The 18,498-nt window shown below is 37.6% G+C and overlaps 2 protein-coding genes across 2 annotated transcripts; both read right to left on the reverse strand.

Moving 5' to 3' along the window:
* Positions 1-1,290: 1,290 nt before the first annotated feature.
* Positions 1,291-10,053, reverse strand: LOC130248820 (collagen alpha-6(VI) chain-like). The gene is made up of 6 exons (XM_056482841.1): positions 9,520-10,053; positions 7,554-7,644; positions 4,512-5,183; positions 3,629-3,719; positions 3,148-3,419; positions 1,291-1,481 (listed from the first exon to the last, which is right to left on the reverse strand). Exons 1-6 carry the CDS (start codon positions 10,051-10,053, stop codon positions 1,309-1,311), a joined length of 1,833 nt encoding a protein of 610 aa, XP_056338816.1. The 3' UTR covers positions 1,291-1,308.
* Positions 10,054-10,644: 591 nt separating this feature from the next.
* LOC130248821 (collagen alpha-4(VI) chain-like) lies at positions 10,645-16,514 on the reverse strand. Its single transcript, XM_056482842.1, has 7 exons — positions 16,456-16,514; positions 15,964-16,014; positions 14,415-14,450; positions 14,225-14,287; positions 13,837-13,899; positions 11,613-11,648; positions 10,645-10,719 (listed from the first exon to the last, which is right to left on the reverse strand). Exons 2-7 carry the CDS (start codon positions 16,009-16,011, stop codon positions 10,645-10,647), a joined length of 321 nt encoding a protein of 106 aa, XP_056338817.1. The 5' UTR covers positions 16,012-16,014; positions 16,456-16,514.
* Between the last annotated feature and the right edge of the window lie 1,984 nt (positions 16,515-18,498).

Raw genomic sequence — 18,498 nt, forward strand, 5'->3', positions numbered from 1 at the left:
TCTTCTACAAGTGGACAAGAACTTCTTTCCATAGAGTCAGTAGTATAACCAGCCCTTCCATTCTGCTAGGAAGGCCTCAATGTTGTGCATGTGATTCCTCTGAATAAGAGCAAAGCCTATATTTTCAAAGGGAAATTTTGAATTTTATTTAAGGAAACCTGGCACATATTGTTTTATATCCAGTGGCATCCATCTTCACATATGGAATATATGTCATTATTTCACTTTATTTCTTCAGTAAGAAACATTTTCTGCATAATTTTTATAGCTTTTCTTCCAGTTTAATATTTTCCTTTTTTTTTTTTTTTCAAGGGAGCATATAGAAAAATGTTGCTATACCTATTCTTGTATCTTGTAAGTGAATCCAGAGAAGAACAAAAGGCCAGGTAAGTACAACCATCTCTGCAGAATGGCCTATGGTGACAAAGTTAAATGCACTGTGACTGCTACAGCCATAAAATGGGGAACAACAGAACTTGGGTAAGTCATCAAAGTATGAAAGTTCAGCTAAATCCTACCTTTCTGCAGGGCACTGCATTTACTATCTTCAATGAGATGTCCTCAGGATTTTTTCTTTCACTCAAGAGCAATCATGAAAATCTAATGTTCTAAAATAAAAGCACTTGTTTAATATCTGGCAACAAGGAAAGGGGACCAATACTTATTTACCAATGGGAAGCCACACCATAAGAATAAACTTCCACTTGTTTCAAGAACTAACAGCAGAAGTAAAACATTTGGGAATGATTGATTTTATTCATGTGATGGATTATACAAAAAAAAAAAAAAAAAAAAGAAGAAACCAAGAATTCTGCTATGGCAACAAATATTTTAAATCCTTTAAGTGAATTAAGTTCTAGGAATTCTGTTATTTAAGATCTAAATGCTTTATGACATTTTCTATAAGCAGGATAAATGTAAGCAAACACATAAAAAACATTTTTATGTCATTGTCTTGCATCTGATATTATTTTATGTATTTCACTGCTTTGTTTTATGCAGTATATTCAGAAAGTACACATTTTGGTATTTATGGGAGAAAGTCAAGTTTCAATACTTTTATGCCTCTTAAACAATGCACTGTTGGCTAACAAGAGCTTCTCAATACTCAACATGTTAGATCAATGGAGAAATAACCTAAATTTTATTTTCACAATTACATTACCAGATAATAACTTTATAATCAAGTACTTCTTTCAGCTGAAATATGGGAGTCGAGTAGGTATGTAAAGCTTCCTCTTTGAATGCTTTTTCCACAGCAATCTGATAGTCTAACTGAAGAGTTAAAGTCATTTAAGCATCTCTGCACTAGGAGGACTCTATACACAAGAATCCACATTCTTCTTGTGTTTCAAATCTGTTTTTATTGCCTCCACAGCCCCCATACCAGAACTGACCACACATTTTCTGCTCTTTGTCGTAGTACCACTTCAAAATGTAATTCTGACATTCTCCACTATCTTGAACAAGGTCACATACATCTGGAAGAGGGAAATAAGAGACAGATTTAATGAAAGAAAAATCCACCCTTATCAGCATTGTTAATTCAGGGAAAAATAATATTCAGTGCAAGCTGTCAGACAAAAAGAGTAGCCAGTGTTCAAGGTTTTACACAGATTCACTAAGTATTCATCTATAAATACACAGTGCCAGTGTGAAAACCCTCTTTTTATGATTGCTTTACCCAGAAAGAATGTCTGAAACAACTAGATTTTCGTTGCCATAAACAGGACTGCTAAAATTTCTTCAGTTTTCTAGCATGAAATTTTTATTAAAATTATTGGAAAATAACTATACCTGGTCCATAGGGACTAGAAGAAAAAACTTTTTAATAATTGCCCTCTTCTTCATTCCAACTTCTTATACTGGTATCCATCAATAAAATTTCATAAATTAATATACACAGGTTGTTAAACTATCCATGCTAGTCTCTTAGCCAAATCCAAGACCATTACAGATTTAAATTGCAGAAATTAGCAAAGTAGGTGAGAGAAGCATACTTAGTAGCAATCTGGTACTCAGTAAGAACAGATCTAATCATCTTTCACCAATGTAAATTAAGAGTTACTCAAAAGAAGACAGAAAGGCAGCTCCAGACTTTGGTGTCAGTACAATATTAAAGAGGAGGAACTCAGAAATAAAGAAGTATAATGATACAACTTAAAGTTGTAAAATTACATAACCTCCTGCTAATCAACTGAAAAGCAAAAATCTCAAGCAAGAGATAAGCACAAAGCACATCTCTCAAAAGGCAAGTTCTGGAACTGGGCTATGTGTTTTCAGAATTGTTGGGTCACTAATTACAGCACAGGATTGCAGAAGGCAGTTCATACATCTCTCATAAGTGGCGCAGGTAATTTCTCACTTAAGTGCAGTGACCATAACTACTTCCTCAAAGGAAATATTTTATTTTATTTATAAAGTATAAACAGTAATATATCTCCCTGTTACTGGTTCTCTCTCATCCTGAATGAGGCTACCAGACATTTCCAGAACCATTCTTGAGAGGAGAGGGGTGAAAAACAAAGGGATAACAGCTATAGAAATGAGCTACCACACCCAAAACTATGCAGACACCTTTTCATTTATTTTCACATTAATTCTCTCCAATTGCAGTTTATACAATAAAAACACTCAGTAGCATTACAAGAACATTGGTGACAATCTCACAATCAGCTTCCCATATCTATATCTAATGGCAAATTGGCAATGAAAATGTATCATTAGGAAGCACTTAAAAACATGAAGAGTATATCTTTTGATGCCCCTGCTGATGGTTCCTGTTCTTCCTGTTCTTCTACAGGAACAGACTGTAGCAGATATATTTAGTTCTTCCATGTTGAGCTAAATTAGCAGCAGGAGTAACTCACTAATTACAGTTCAACTTGGGGATTTTAAAATGATCAAATATTTTAGTAACTTTATATGATATTATTACCAAAAGTTATAAATCAAAAGTGAAGTTATAATGACACCTGTAGATTAGTCTTCACTATATAGGTTTGGACTGAATACTAACATGGTGACTAAAAGCTTTGGAGAAATGCAATTGGAAATTCTTCATCTGGTAAAAAAAATCAATAGAGCCTTTCACAGTTTAGTCTTTTTTACTGAATTAAAAAAGATTTTCATATTCTAGAATCATACCATAATCATTACAGGCACCTCTAGTTTCTGCTGTTGTCTCTAAGTTTTTCTTGTTCTTCTCCTGAGCTTTTCCACACTCTTGAGGCTTTTTCGTTTTAGCATTTTCCTCTGTGAAATACTCATTCTCCTCATAATAATCTCTCATTTCTGGCATTGTGTATACAGGTTCCCTGGTGTTCTCTTTCATACTCTTCATGACTCTACTTCCATTTTTTTCCATGCCTTCTAAAACTTGACGGGAGCTCCTTTCAGCCATTTCAGGAAAAGGTATCCTTCCAAGAAGAGGGGGGGAAAAATATTTAAGTACCAATATGAGCTTAGAAAATGCATCTGGTTCATCCCTTCTAAAAAACATGAAAAAAAATCTTCTGATCCCAATCCCATTAATGTTATAACTACTTTGAGTGTAGCAACTAACCCAAAGGGATAAAACTTACATTCAGAGATATGCACTCAGAAAGTTAAATAGGCAATTTCCAACCTTTCAGTCATGGATTCTTCCTGTATGTCTCCCCGGTCTAAGTTTTCACACTCTTCTTGAAGTTCAGGTGAAGGATAACTGTTCATTTCTTCTGTGAGAAAGCACAGGTATCAGGGATGAGTTTTAAAGTCCTCAAAACCCCAGTTAATAAAAAACACTACATGGCTGTTTTTGTGAACTGGAGTTTGCATCTTTCAATAAGTAACACACTATGTCCAGAGTGACTGACACTATGCCCAGAAAAATGAAAATTATTATAGAGATTAGATAGATGAGAATGACTCTTGAACCAATCTTTTATACTTTTGTCTTGCTCTTTAATACACTATCAATCCTTCTATAGACACTTTGGCATACCCAAGCATAAGCTTCTGATGAGGATTTTAAATAAGTTGCAGTTTCCTTTTTGATAGTCTCTTGTTTCTGTATCAAAGCATCTATGACCTGCTAGACCTCTCTGCTTTGCAGAGAGGTTAAGATCAAAAGTGAAAAATATTTATCTTGTACCTGCTCCAAAGCCTGAATAGGCATAAATAGCTCAGTAGATCTGGACTTGTCAATGGTCTGAGGAGAAATGTGGGCCTAAATCAGGAATATGAGGGCGTTCTCTTAGCTGAAGAATGGTCTGTTTTTAGTGAAAGTGGAGTACACTAAACCACACATTAAATAAAAACTTAAGGTAAAAAGACTACTTTAGAATACAATGCTGTTCTGTCATTACTGGCACATTTATTGATGTCCAGCATCTGAGCTAAACTAAAGATTAGCAGCAAAGTTATGACCAGGAACTGAATGATAGCACATTTATACTGACTACCTTTTTCTACACAACATTTTGTCTTTCTATCCATAACTGAAGCAAGTGCAGCTGGGTGACACTTACGTTGCAGAAGATTTAGGAATGCTCGGCTAAACCTCTGAGCATACACCATCTCTGGTGCGGAAACCCTGCCCAGAGTCAGCGAGTGCTGGTCTGTGGGGGAGCTGGACAGCTCCATCAGCTCACTGTCACTCACATCACTGCCAAGTGCAAGAGTGAACAAGGTGAATCCTTGGCACTTGGCTCCGAGTGAAATCTCTCTCAGCCTTTCTCTGTCCCACGAGCTTGTTTTGCTTCCGACTATTGTAAATATGACCCTGTGTTTTCTTTGTCTGGGAGCTTTAAAGAACACATTTTCAACTGTCCACTGCAGAGCAGAAGCAATGGCTGATGGCCCTTCCAGCTGGTGAACAGACTCTTGGATGTGTTTCTTCATCAAATCTTTATTGCTGTATGTAACTAGGTCAAACTCCAAGGCCACTGGTGTCTGGTTTCTGTCAGGCAGGAAGCCCCTGGGAGCCTGCTGCACCAGTGCCACTCTGATGCCTCCATATGATTCATTTGGCTGTGAAGAAATGACAAACTGATCCAACATGTTGCTCACAAAGTCTTTGGCTCTCTGAAACTCTTCACTGCTAATGCTGCGAGAGCTCTCCATGATGTAAGTTATATCCATATCCATCTGAACCAGGGGAGAAAAAGGCACCTCACAGTTGGTTCTTGGGTTGCATTTATCTAGAGAGGAAGAGCCAATAGGCAGTGAACTATTTAACAATTCAACAAAAGCAATGATTTATAAAAATTTCACACAGTCCTGTAGATCTCCTTAGGTTTGTATGGCCAGGTTTTGGCAGTGGGGGGCACTACAGGGATGGCTTCTGGAAAAAACTGATGGAAGCTTCCTCTGTGTCCAGCAGAGCCAATACCAGCTAGCTCCAAGAGAGACATGTCACTGGCCAAGCCATTTAGAAACAGTGGACATGCCTCTGTGATAACATATTTAAGAAGAAGAAGAAAAAAAAGTTATCGTGCAGATTTAGCTGTGGTCAGAGAAAAGGAGAGTGAAAATATGTGAGGGAAGCCACTATGCAGACACTAAGTTTAATGGAGAAGGAAGAGAGGAGGTGCTCCAAGTACTGGAGCAGAGATTCCCCTGCAGCCCATGGTGAGGATCATGGAGAGGCAGCTATGCCCCTGCAGCCCTCAGAGATCCATGGTGATCCTTGGTCATCCTTGGATATCCACTTGCAGCTTGTGGATGAGCCCCATGCTAGAGCAGGGGGCTGTGAACCTGTGGGAGGCCCATGCTGGAGTAGGCTCCTGGCAGGGACCTGCAGACCCATGGAGAGAGGAGCCCAGGCTGGAGCAGGTTTTCTGGTAATACTTGTGACCCTGTGCATGAAGAACTGCACCCCAGGGAAGAGCGACCCAGGCTGCAGCAGTTTGGAGAGGACTTCTGCCCATGGGATGAACTTAAATTGCACCAGTTTGCAGAGAACTGTTAGTCATGGGATGGACTCCTGTTGGAGAAGTTCATGAAGAGCTATCTCCCATGGGAGGGACCCCATGCTCTTCCTGAGCAGTGGCAGAAACAATGTGTGATAAAGTGACCATAACCCCCATTCCCCATCTCCGTATGCTGCTGGTAGGGAGACAGTAGAGCTGAGAAGGAAGGAGTGGTGGGGGGAAGGTAGCTTTAAGATCTAATTTTACTTTTTGTTATCCTGCTCTGATTTGGTTACCAATAAATCAAATTAATATTTCTAATTTGAGTTTGTTTTGTCCATGGCAGTATTTGATGAGTGATCTCTCTCTGTCCTTACCTTAACTCATCAACCCTTCATTGTATTTCCTATCCCCTGTCCAGCTGTGGAGGGGAGTGATAGAGAGGCTTTGATGGGTGTCTGGCACCCAGACAGAGTCAACCTACTACAAAATCTTTACCTAAACTTTGATCTAAAAAAACCAACCAACCAACCAGCCAACCAAAAAAAACCAACCAACCAACCAGCCAAAAAAAAAAAACCAAACAAAAAAACCCAAACAAACAAAAAAAACCCCCAAACAAAACAAAACAAAACAAAACAAAACAAAACAAAACAAAAACAAACAAACAAAAAAAAAAAAAAAGAAAAAGAAAAAGAAGAAGAAAAAAACTAATCCATTTGGAAGCTGTGGCAGGATGTCTACCCCCTGCCTCTCTACCACAGATTGTTGGTACTGAAGAAGATTTTAAGATATCCTGGGAAATTATTCATGCATGAGAGCAGAAAAAACATTCATAAGATAAAATTCCATAGACAACAGTCCCCTGGAGAAAATTTCTTCTGTTGAAATCTAAACATTGGAAAGGACACAGAATCAAACTCTATTTTTTCATCTCAGATCACAGTTAAACATTCTGACATATTATCATTTAGTTGCTTCTCCCACTCTTAAAACATAGAACTTACAGCAAATGAGCCTGGTTTCCCAAAATCATATTGCTATTTTCAGTGCTTTTCTGTTAAAAAGGAAATGCTAAACACAATAATTCATTTCACATGGCTGAGACAGAAAATAATTAAACAGCTTTTGTGATTTTGAGATTCTAATTCTTACCATCCACTGAAGAGGAAGTTAAAATTGTAACTTCTCAGCAGTGGTATTCTCTAACCACAAAATGATCTGTCACAGAGGACAAGAAGGCCCAGTAGCAGAAGGGTTGGAATGTCAGAGACAGAAAAAGGAGTAAAGTTTCCACTGTAAAGGAGTGAAGTTTCTGCTGGAGATGATAAGAAAGAGCCATAGCACTGTCTTGTAGCCATCCTGGAATGGGAACACTCAGACATCCCTATGGGCTGCAGAGCTGGCCTGGGTTGCTCCATGCAACCAACCATACAGTTCTTAACACATCTCTGCAAACTCCTTCTACCACCATTTATGGCAGTAGGATTCTGACCAGTGCATTTTTCATTAATATTTTTCTTTTATATTTAAGTACAGATGTGTTTAAGGTGTACCATAAAATTCTCCACCACTACACAGCAAAAAAAGAGCTATAGAATTTGTTATTGAATGGTAGATAGACCAATATACAAAGACACAATTTGTAAAATGTCTTACCAAAGCAAAGTGTACAATCTGTAATGCCCTCCAAATTTTCATCTTGCTGTCTTTCCCAAACAAATAATTGAAATCTTCTTGTGTCATCAATCTGTGTTTTAAAGCAGACACAAAAGCAAAATTAAGAAGACAGGCAAAATATATTAAGACTTTTGCTTGTTTTTTTCTCTTTCTGCCAGGAAAGGATTATCACTTTTTTCTTTTCTTAATAGGGTGATATTTTTCCACAGAGAAACGGGCAGGATATCTCAGCTTTTTCTTGGACAAAGAGTGAAGATAATTTCTTGGAGAGAAAATTCTAACATTAGAAAGTTTTAGCATGAGAGCAACCTATGTGTTTCCTGAGATCATCTGAAGAAAGATAATCTTACACAGTGGAAGACTGACCACAGAAAAGCTTGAGGAACTCTGGAAGATACTCCAACATGCTACAATTTCACTGACCACCACCCAACCCCATCCGATGTGATCCAACGGAAAAGCGTTTCCTTATGGACTAGGATAAATAAAAATGGCTCTAAAATATCACAGTATTACAGGAAACAAACATCTATGAATATGCTATAATGGTAAGCAAAGAAATAATTACTTGTGTGCATTAAACTTTGGCTTTGTGTGTTATACACCACATAATTAATTTTTGATTAACATCTGTAAAGCACATTACAGATAGAACTCTTCAAAGGAATTGGCAATGACTGTGTGTGGTCTCTAAACTGAAGCTCCTAAAGCAAAGTAAAGCCAGTAAATATCTGTTGCTACAGACTTGTAGGATCATAAAGATTACACTGTTTCTCAACTGCAAGGGCAGAAAATCATCTGAAAGGAAAAGAGAAGTTGTTTTTACTTGGAAGTGGTTGGTGAGGTTAGCTGCCTTGCCATTGTTTAAACTTAGAGCAGTGCTGGGCAGTGAATTTTTTGCCTTTCCCCCTGATAAGCAGTTCTTTTAAACTTTTCTACTCTGAAGACTGATTTATGTGAAGTTATTAGATATCATGCATTAAGAGTTGCAATCTGCTTATACTAAGTAAAGAAAATACTGATTCTTGCTCCTGTTGATCCTGTGGAAAAACCCAGGCAATAAACCATAAGTTTCCTTCACATATGTCAGCAGAAATTTTTTATTCTGCTACATTATGATTCAGCCAGAAAAATACATTCATCAACTTATAAATATGAGGCTGCATGAGAATAAACATAGTAAAAATAATAAAGGGCTGACTTAGATGTTGCTAGATCAGAACTCAGACTCCAAGTTTTGCACTTTTTATCATGTATGAGTAAACATTTTTCCTTTTAAAAGGCCAATAATGAGGAAACAGCAAAGAAAATAATTTTATTTTGAAAAACTTAAAACTGAGCACAGATGATATCAAAACAAATTGAAAAGACAGAACATGCAATCTATATAATGAAACCTTAAATAGATATAGAATTGCTTTCCTTTTGTACCTTGTAAAATGGACTGTTTATTTTTGTTTACTATCTTTTTAGATGAAGTCATATTTTAAACCAAAATTTCATAATTATCTCCTGTACAAATGGCAATAAAGATATCAAAAGGGGCTTTGTTAATCTAATTTTCTTAAAAAAAAACTAATGTGCTCAAAGCTTCTACTAATTTTTCTAAAAACTAGGGCCAGAATTTGTTAGTCAAATAGTTATTATATGTCACAACTTCAGAAGTATAATGGCATAGGCAAATGAGTGAAATTACACATTATGGAAATTCTCTGATTTGCCCTAAAAGCACAAATAATTAATAATTCATGTTCAGAAAAAGGTCAGACGGTGATCACTATGGTCAAGTGAACCACTGTTACTTTGTTAAAACAGTAACCTTTAATGTACTAAGGGATTGGACAGTTCCTGTAGAATTTAGGGTTGAAAACAGGCTTCACTCAAATCCTAGCAGACACTCATCAAGTGGGTGACAGGCTCAGTTTTCAGTAGGCTGCCTACTTACAGAGAAGGCACGTCTGACATTTGGCACTTCACTGAAGGCAATGACCACTGGGGTGATATCCAAGGCACTCAACTCAAGCACAGCTGTGCTGATGGCAACATCATCCTGTGACGGACCATTAGCCAAAAACAGAGCAACTTTTCTCGTGAGGATGCCCTGACGAACACGTTTGAAGACATTTCTTGCAACAAATCTCATGGCTGCCCCAATATTTCGTTTTCCACTGGATCTCTCTAGCGGGATGCTCTGGACTGCTTGTAGCAGCAAGTTGTTTTTTTGGAATTCTGAGAATCGGATGAGGTAGTGCATGTTGGTGTTGAAAGAAACAACAGAGACACGAGCGCCTGTTGGGCAATTGCTTTCACTGATCTTAATGGTCTTCAGCAACACCATAACAATGTTCCTCATTCTTTCAAATGCAGCTGGTGTAACATCATCAGACATATCCAAGGCAAAAACAACTTCAGTTGGATAAGCTGGACATGTGTCTGTATATCGAAGCAGAAAAGTTATGTGAGAACCTTTCCACAACATATTGCTAGTTTCTTTTTCAAGTCTATAAAAGAATGGATGTGCAGAGATCAAATGGGCTTACCTGATGAGCATGCTGGAAAGAAGAGAGGGAGAGCAATTGAATTATTTTGGACTCATATGCATTAAAATAGTGACATACTCACTAGCTTTCAGTGAAGAGCCTAGCTCAAAGTTCAGACAACTGGCAGAGCCTGCCAGTGCAAGACCACATTCCTCTTTTACAATCAAATACTCAAAACAGTACAATTTTACTGGATAAGAATTTTAAAAATTGTCCTACTGAGCACATATACCTGACAATGAAAACACCTAATGTGGGGGACAGCTGATAGACAAATACTGTCTTTTCTCAGAGAACTCCCCAAAGGGTGCTAGCACAATGCCAAAGATTAATTTAATCTTTAATGAGTAAGTGATATTTGTTAAAATTTTTGTAATAAATAGATAGGGAAAATGAGCAAAAAATATAATTCTGCTTCATACACCTGCTGAAACCCCCTCACAATTAACAACTGCCAGTCAAACTGAACCCAGATACAAACTACCAGTTATAGGGTTTCCAATGAAGGCTGTTCCATTTAGGAAGGGTTACTAGGCAAAATCAGAGGTAAAAGATGTTCCCCACTTACGGCAGTTTTTTCGGGTAAAATTCACAAGTTCACAAGGCTGTAGGTTCAAATAAAAAAAGGAATTAATGACAAATCCCAGATCACCCCAGACCAAGAATCTTACTATTGGTTTGAGCTGAAGGTTGTATCCCAGCTGCTAAAATAACTTTCATTACAGTAAATCCAGAATCACACAGTCCAGTTCCTTTTTATAACAGATAGTGCAGGGACTCTCTTCCCTTGCTGCAGAAACTAGTCACATTGTTTTAGACATGTTCTGTTGACATTTAATGATGTTCTGAAGCATTAAAACAGTCATTCCATTCTTTATGAATGAGTGCCATCCATTCTTTATTTTGTGTAATAAACTGATCTAAGATGTCACTAGTCAATGGCACTTCCATAAACAATGGGCATTCCAATAGTGACTCACGTAGGAAAAGAGAGGTCCATGAAGGAGGAGAGGATTCCCTCTGGATACAGAACACTCCTGCAATAGGACTGCCCACAGATAGTCATCCATGCAAGGATTAATGAAGCCTTTACTCAGAAGTGTTCATTTTACATGGGATTAGGATTCTGAAGAAATCCTGCACTTCTATTCACAGTGAAAACAACTATAGCTGAAGAAATGCCTCCCTTTACAAGAGGGGAAGAAGTAATCCCAACATGAGTTGGTGTGTAAACTGATATGAGTGAAGAAGCAGATAAATGAATATTAATTGTCCAACAGTTTGTAAAAGTTTGGACATGGTGTTAATCCACATGCATAAATGTTTCTCATTTGTTGCTTGCTTGCAGAATGGAAGAACCCACTGCACACTCTGACACTCACATGGAAAAGATACTATTTTATGACAGCTAATTGTGCTCATTGCTGTCAGTGATTACCAACAGAAACTAAACCAGATAATTCCATGCAGTATAGTTAGCTGTAAGGTGATTACTTACTTCCATTAAAATGGTGCCCATTGGCCCCTTGGCACCCTGAAACAAATTAAACACAGGTACAAACAATCAGACCCTGATAAGGTATTTCTATGTATTACTCTGTAGCCCAAATAAAGTGCAGGCAAACAGGGTTTCCCAGCAATCATTTATGAATTTGTGAGGAGACAGAAGTTCCCAGCATAGATTCCTGTGGACCTGTTGTAATACTTGTCAGATTTATTTCTCAGTCCATTATCCTCAATAGTTTTTAAATGTTCAATATTTGTTGCCCTTGAGGAACAATATAATTCAGAATTGGGCTCCTTTATAAACAGCAGTTTCTGTGCTGTGGTTCTGTTGTTTGCACTTCACATACTTTCCAACATCTGGTGTGTGACAAGCTTTCCCTCTCATCTTGCACAGTACAATCCCCACAGTTCTATCTTGAAAGATCCTGCAGACCATACATGCATCATGACACCTTTGCCTACTCTGCAACTTTCTCCTTGGGAGCTGTGGAAGAATGACAGCACTCCCAGCATCCTTTTTTTCAAAATAAAAGTATTGTTTAATCTTCATAACAGGAATGAAATACAGGGAAAAGAACTAATTTTCAAGGGAGCTTGAGTATTCACCACATGTGCATTTCAGATGTGTAAGAAGACTACTGAAAATCTTTCCTTACTCCCAGGGAGCTGCAGTGAGATAGACCAGGAAAATTTGAACTCCACATCCTACTTCGTTTCCTCACCTTTTCTCTACCATAACACTACAGCTTACCAAAATTATATATGTCCTTTCATCTCCAAAATACAGCCCTGTTATTTTAGTTCTTTCCCCTTTCAATTAATCTTCCATTCCTCCATCTGCCTGAGCTACCTTCCTCACCTCCTCTGCTGTCTTGCTGCTAGCACCATCACTGCCATTCCATGCTTTTTCTTATTATGTTTCCCAGTGGGTCCGTGTTCTTCTTTGGTACTGTTCAGCAAAAGTTAATTGTGAATTGCCTGGGTCCTAAAGAATGCTACTTGCAGCAGTAGTGGTGACTGAGCTGTGCAGACTTGACACATATGGATAATCAAATCACCAAGGATGGCTAAAACAACCCTGTTTTGGCTGGCCCTCTCTACTGCCTGTACCTCTTCCTGCATTCTTATCTGTTCCATTTCTGACAGGGTTCCCACTTTTTTATTTCACTGATGCACTGCTACAGCAATTATCCCACTAAGCTCATACATCCCAAGCTCTACTGTCATTTGAAGAGGAGATCTTGAAATATCTCTGAAGACTTCTTGGACCATGGACTGGCAAGGCCTACAGCTCTGGCTCATCAACTCACAAGATCTATCTGTAAATTTTGTGAATGGCCAAGCAGCAGAGAGGGCAATACGCTCCATCTAGCACTCTTAACCATTCTTGTGTCCAGCATCATAGAATAAATTGGGACAGGTACATTAATTAGCCAACACAGTGTAATGACAAGAGGAAAAAATGTTTTCCAAGTTGCACACATCCTGTGAGCTGTGTTATACAGGTAAAGATAATGTTACCAATGATGTTCCACATTTAAACTGAAAGGGTAAGCTTAAGAAAGTTTAACAAGAAAATAATTAACAGTAGGGATTGTTTCTGGTCACCATGGAGCTGATTTTCAGAATTGCCACAGGATAGACACATACAGGGATTTTCCTAACCACCTGAAGGGTTAGTCCTAAATCCTATTGATATCCACAATCCTTTTACCTGCTGAGCTAGATACAAAACATTTTGTTGTATAAAACACAGAACACAGACACTGGAAAAGTACATTAAAACATCTGCTTGTATTATGGATTAACAGGTTATAGTCAAATTAAGCTCCAAATAAGTTCCTATTACTGCAAGTTTGATTTCAAATGGCTTTTCTTTTTAAATTAAAAAAAAATACATTGACTTTCAGCAGATCTATCCAGTGCTATATTTCAGTACTCTATGTTATTTAAATTACGTATGCACACAGTCTACAGACAATACCAAATACTGAGGAAGAAATTCTGACCACCATTGTATTGTTGCTGTTCCATTTCCAGCAGCAGGTGCTCCTGTGCACACACATCAACAGGCAAGATATGACTCTGTGCCAGACTGATTAAGGATAGTTTACAATGTGAAACACTATTAGATATTCCATTAATCTAATAGTAATTTTAAGAGCAATTTAAGGGTATTTTTTTAAAAAATAAACATTTCATTTAAAAAAAATTACCATGGGTCCTGATGGCCCTTGGTCACCTGGATCTCCCGAGGAACCTGGTATGCCAGAATTACCCTAAAATAGAAATAGAAGTTTTATTCTTTATAATTGCATGCACTGGTACCAAATTTCATTAGGGAAAAAAAAACAAAAAAATTTTTGTAATGATACTTTGAGTTGTATCCTGCATTTTCATAAGGACAGTCTACCACTCCTAAGAGTTATTAGCAACTAACACTTCTGAAGATTTAGACCTGCACTTCCTCAAGACTTCTTGCCCAAATTATGGCTCTAAAAGATCAGAGTTGTAACCAATTTTAAACTTTTGATAAGAAACCCTTTGGGTGTAAAGGTTTTATTTTTAGACCTCTCACAGAGTTAGCATATTTATCATTCTTACTCTTCTACCCCTAATTCCTTTGGGTCCTTCAGCTCCTGGAATGCCCGGATCTCCTTCTTCTCCCTGAAAAGAAATGAAATCCAGAATTTATTGGAAAGGAGAAGACAGACAGAAACACAGGTAACCTCTTCCAAATAGGAATAACGTAAAACAAGACAAAAAGAAAGCAAACATGCCAATTTAGTCATACCTCTGGACCAGGATATCCTATGAATCCAGATTCTCCCTATGAAAAGAAAGGACAAAGACTTTATAAGAATCTAGAACTTTGTGATCTGCTTAGTGTTTGATGCCTTTAAACAAAAAACAATTTCTAAATTATTCTCAGCTTTACAACTCGTCTGATCAATAGTGGCTGCTACTCTGGTCTCAAATTACACCATTTTAAATTAATACCTTGCTCATCTAAAGAAAGAGCATTTTAAAAATTTCCATCAGTTTCTAAATTTTCAAGAACATTCCATATCTCAAGTAAGTGTTTTATCAAAACTTATTCATGCCTCTTAATAACATGGAGAGGAATTCCCATGTAGCATGTAAATTCAGATTCAGAACTCAGTGTTTGAATGTAGCTTAAAATTTTATACCACTCAGACTAAACAATATTTTCTTGGCTTACTAGAAGTCAATTCATCAACTGCTTTCAGTTACTTCAGTTTCTAGTGTGTTCTTTGTTCACCCATGAGAAATATGGAAACTCTCACAAAAAACAATCAGAAGTGAAGTGTATCTTCCCTGAACATTGGAATTCACACTTCTTGTATATGTCCTTGTCCTCTTGCATATAACATATGCATAACCTATGAAACCCTGCCATAAAAAAAAAAATTGTTAGCGCTAAGAAAGTAAGAAAAAAGATTGGAAAATAAGAAGTATCAAGAGCCATTTTACTAAAAAGTAATTTAAGAAAAAGGAGTTCATCTAGTTGGAGAGGCTCCTAGAAAGCCTCCAATATATTTTCTGCAGCTTTCTGCAGCACACCACAGAAAGAGAGAGTAAAACAGATGGGCCTACCAGTAAGATTCACTGGACTCTTTCTGTTTCACAAGCAACAAGAAAGGACTAGTGTTGCAAAATTGCACAAACTCTTTGAAAGGCGAACTGCAGCTGTTTCCAACATCCTGGCCACTTTCATCATGGACTGATCCACTGGTGCCATGATTTTGACCTCATATTTCATATTATTTTAACTGAATTCTTGTACAATTTAAGAGAAGAAGGCATTTCATTGCTTTCTTTTTTTCAGCACTGTGAAGGGAATGATAAGAATTTCTTAGCAATGCAGAGGTTAATCCTCAGATCTTACTGCTGCCTGTAGGAGCACAAGGAAAAATACTTCACATGAAAACAGTGAGGATGTTTGGAGAGTATAACCCCCACCTTGGTAGTTGAGGAATCCCTCCTCTGAAACAAGAAAAATTAAAAGAGCCCATAGTGAGTGGCCCACCAATACTTGCCAATAACAATGTTCAGTCAGGCAAGCTGAAGAGGGAAGAAACCACTGTGTACTGGAAGTACAATCCTTCACATATATATACACACATCAGGGAAAGAGATAGAGTGAGTGGTCCTCAAAAGACTATCCTATGGAAGAATGTCTCACAAACACTATGATAATCCTGAGCCTCTCACTGAACCTTAGAAGTACACTTTGCACGTCTTACATTTGTTTTTAATCAAATATGGATGGTCATGTCTGATAACACAGTAGAATGGAGACTCTGACTTGAAGCACATACCTTTGCTCCTTTGCTTCCTTCAGGACCATAGGCATCTCTGCCATCCATGCCCTGTTAGGTTAAATATACTATGAGTTAGCTTTTATTAGAGGATTAGATTTATACCAAATTTCATTTTGGAATAAAGATGTCGCATTACAATGAGGTGCCCAAGCTGTTAAGACTGATTAAGTTGGACAAGCTATCAAAATACAATCTAAAAACACTAGCAAATGATGACAAAAAAGTGTAGAGGGAAAACAAGGATAGAGGTCATAGTTCCTTTCCACTGTGTGCCCTACCTTTATCACATTTTCTCTCTTCTAGAGAATTTGAGGGGAAAGATATTCTCTCTAGCCCACAAGAAATCTGGTGTCCATAAGGAAACTGAGAACCAAAGGTGAAATAATTTTAATTGTATCAAATAGAGAAAATAGAAGAGAATGAACATTACTGATTCAGATGGATTGGTATTAAAATACAGGGGTTCTGAATTAGGACAGAAAGACTCACTGGGATGCCTCTCTGTCCAGGTGGTCCAGCTAAGCCCTTCTCTCCAGGGTCACCAGGTTCACCCTATTGTAATTGAAGCACAAAAGCCATTAGTTTGCCTCATTGAGGAGAATTCTTCTTTCTGAAATGCAAACCTGTCTGTTAACTGAAATTTGCCTATACATTTTATAGATTATTTGATGCTGGATAAAAGCATTCCATTACAGACCATGTTTCATGGACTGCTCCTGGTGGTAGAACTGGAAAGGACTTGACAAATCAGAATATGCTGAGCATTCATGCAGCTAAACCCCAAAGGTGTTGTTCAATGAAACTCCCACTGAAATAAAGAATTACAAGTGAAAAAAAAAAGGGGGGGGGGGTTGGAAAAAATTATATTAATGGTAGCAGAACATATTCTGGAATTTTACTGGCCTGAGGCACCTGTTGATAGCAAATTATATTTCTCATGCAGGCTGTCTGTGCTCTTAGCCCTCTTGCAGGATTTATTTTCTTCAGTTCTGTTTTTGTTTTCACTTTCTAACTGAACATTCTTCTAACAAAGACCCTAACATTAAACAGCACAAACCCAGACTGACAGAATGGAATGTATGATGAAAATTCCTACATATCTTCCCAATCATTGTTACTGTTTTAATATATGTTTTCACACAGTGATTCTTTTCATGGCAGCCCTTTGACCTTCCAATACCTCTCTGTCACTAAAGGTTACAACCCTTCAAAGAGATGGAAAGGCTTAGATGACTGGTATTATTTGTGATACAACAGTGCCTAAATTGAGTTATTTTTATTAAATAAAATCTCACATATCAACACACATAAATGAAAGGGAAGTAAGGATAACATTTATTATAAGTAAGCGAACTCTAATATGAACAACCTTAGCCTAAGCCTTTCTGTTTGACTTCATGTTTATTCAGTTCTTCTCAACAAGTGCATTCCTCCAAAATAGACATCATAATAGTCAAGGTTCCTTGGATTGGTTTGGAATCTTTAGAAAAACAAGGTTTAAATAAGCAGCTATGCTTCTTTGAACTGAGAAGGTCAGATTGGACATTTGGAAAAAGTTCTTCACGTAAGGGTGAAGTCACTGATCCGGTGTTGGTCACTGGAATAGGCTCCCCAGAAAAGTGGCCATGGCACAGAGCCTGTCAAACTTCAAGCAGGATCTGAGTGATGGTCTTTTTGGTTTAGTTTTAGGTAGTACTGCAAGAAGCAGGGAGTTGGACCTGATGATCCTCATGGATCCCTTTCAAGATGAGATATTCTATGATTAACTGGTATTTTCAATGGATTGGACAGACTCTAAGAATCAAGGGTCAGCACTGCCTTATTTCTGCACCATTTTGTGAGAAGCCAGCTCCCATTCAGAACGATTACCACGAGAGCAGTTACAACAGTGGTCATGACAACACTAAAAACTTCTTAGTGTAGTTCTGATATGTGCAAGATTACCCATAGCACATCACTTGTCTTGCCATGCAAGCAAAAAGTATCTTAAAAACTTATCATTCTGCAAGTGCTTCACAACATGGAACTAGCCCTTTGTTAATCCATGCTTCTTTGGTCAGAGTCTTGAATGACTGAGACACAGTTAAATTGCTGCAATTACATACTTTGAAAATCTTTACCTTTGCTCCTCTTGCACCTAGTTTTCCAACAGAGCCAGGTGAACCAGGTGTTCCCAGACTGCCCTGTAAAAGAAGTATCAGTTAAAAGGTGTACAATGAAAAAAGCAAGGGCTCACTGCACTCAAGGATTCATTGTCACTTAAAATTACTACAGAATCAGTAAAAATATTGGGCTTTTGAGGACAAGTAAGTGTTACTGGTCAAACTATCATTCTACTTATTTCCTGTCATCTGTATAACTCCCATAAAATTCTCAAAATGTAATCAAGTCTCACATAAATATTATTTTCTAGCTACACAGATACCTAGTGAATACATGCACATGTGCACAAAAATATTAATGTATAATTGCTTATGTAAGCATAAGCATCATTACTTGACTGAAATAGATGACCAAGGCTGACAGCATAGA

This window comes from Oenanthe melanoleuca, chromosome 2 (assembly GCF_029582105.1).
Source record: "Oenanthe melanoleuca isolate GR-GAL-2019-014 chromosome 2, OMel1.0, whole genome shotgun sequence".
Classification (NCBI taxonomy): Eukaryota; Metazoa; Chordata; class Aves; order Passeriformes; family Muscicapidae; genus Oenanthe; species Oenanthe melanoleuca.

What these genes read in the sequence shown, in the direction of transcription:
- LOC130248820 (XM_056482841.1), bottom strand. Translation starts at nt 10,053, where the DNA reads ATGTTGTGGAAAGGTTCTCACATAACTTTTCTGCTTCGATATACAGAC. An exon ending in GAAGAATCCATGACTGAAAG is followed by an intron (nt 3,420 to 3,628) that starts GTTGGAAATTGC and finishes TCTTCTTGGAAG; the next exon opens with GATACCTTTTCCTGAAATGG. An exon ending in AGGTGCCTGTAATGATTATG is followed by an intron (nt 1,482 to 3,147) that starts GTATGATTCTAG and finishes TCCCTCTTCCAG; the next exon opens with ATGTATGTGACCTTGTTCAA.
- LOC130248821 (XM_056482842.1), bottom strand. Translation starts at nt 16,011, where the DNA reads ATGGATGGCAGAGATGCCTATGGTCCTGAAGGAAGCAAAGGAGCAAAG. An exon ending in AAGGAATTAGGGGTAGAAGA is followed by an intron (nt 13,900 to 14,224) that starts GTAAGAATGATA and finishes TTTCTATTTTAG; the next exon opens with GGTAATTCTGGCATACCAGG. An exon ending in TGGGCACCATTTTAATGGAA is followed by an intron (nt 10,720 to 11,612) that starts GTAAGTAATCAC and finishes TTGAACCTACAG; the next exon opens with CCTTGTGAACTTGTGAATTT.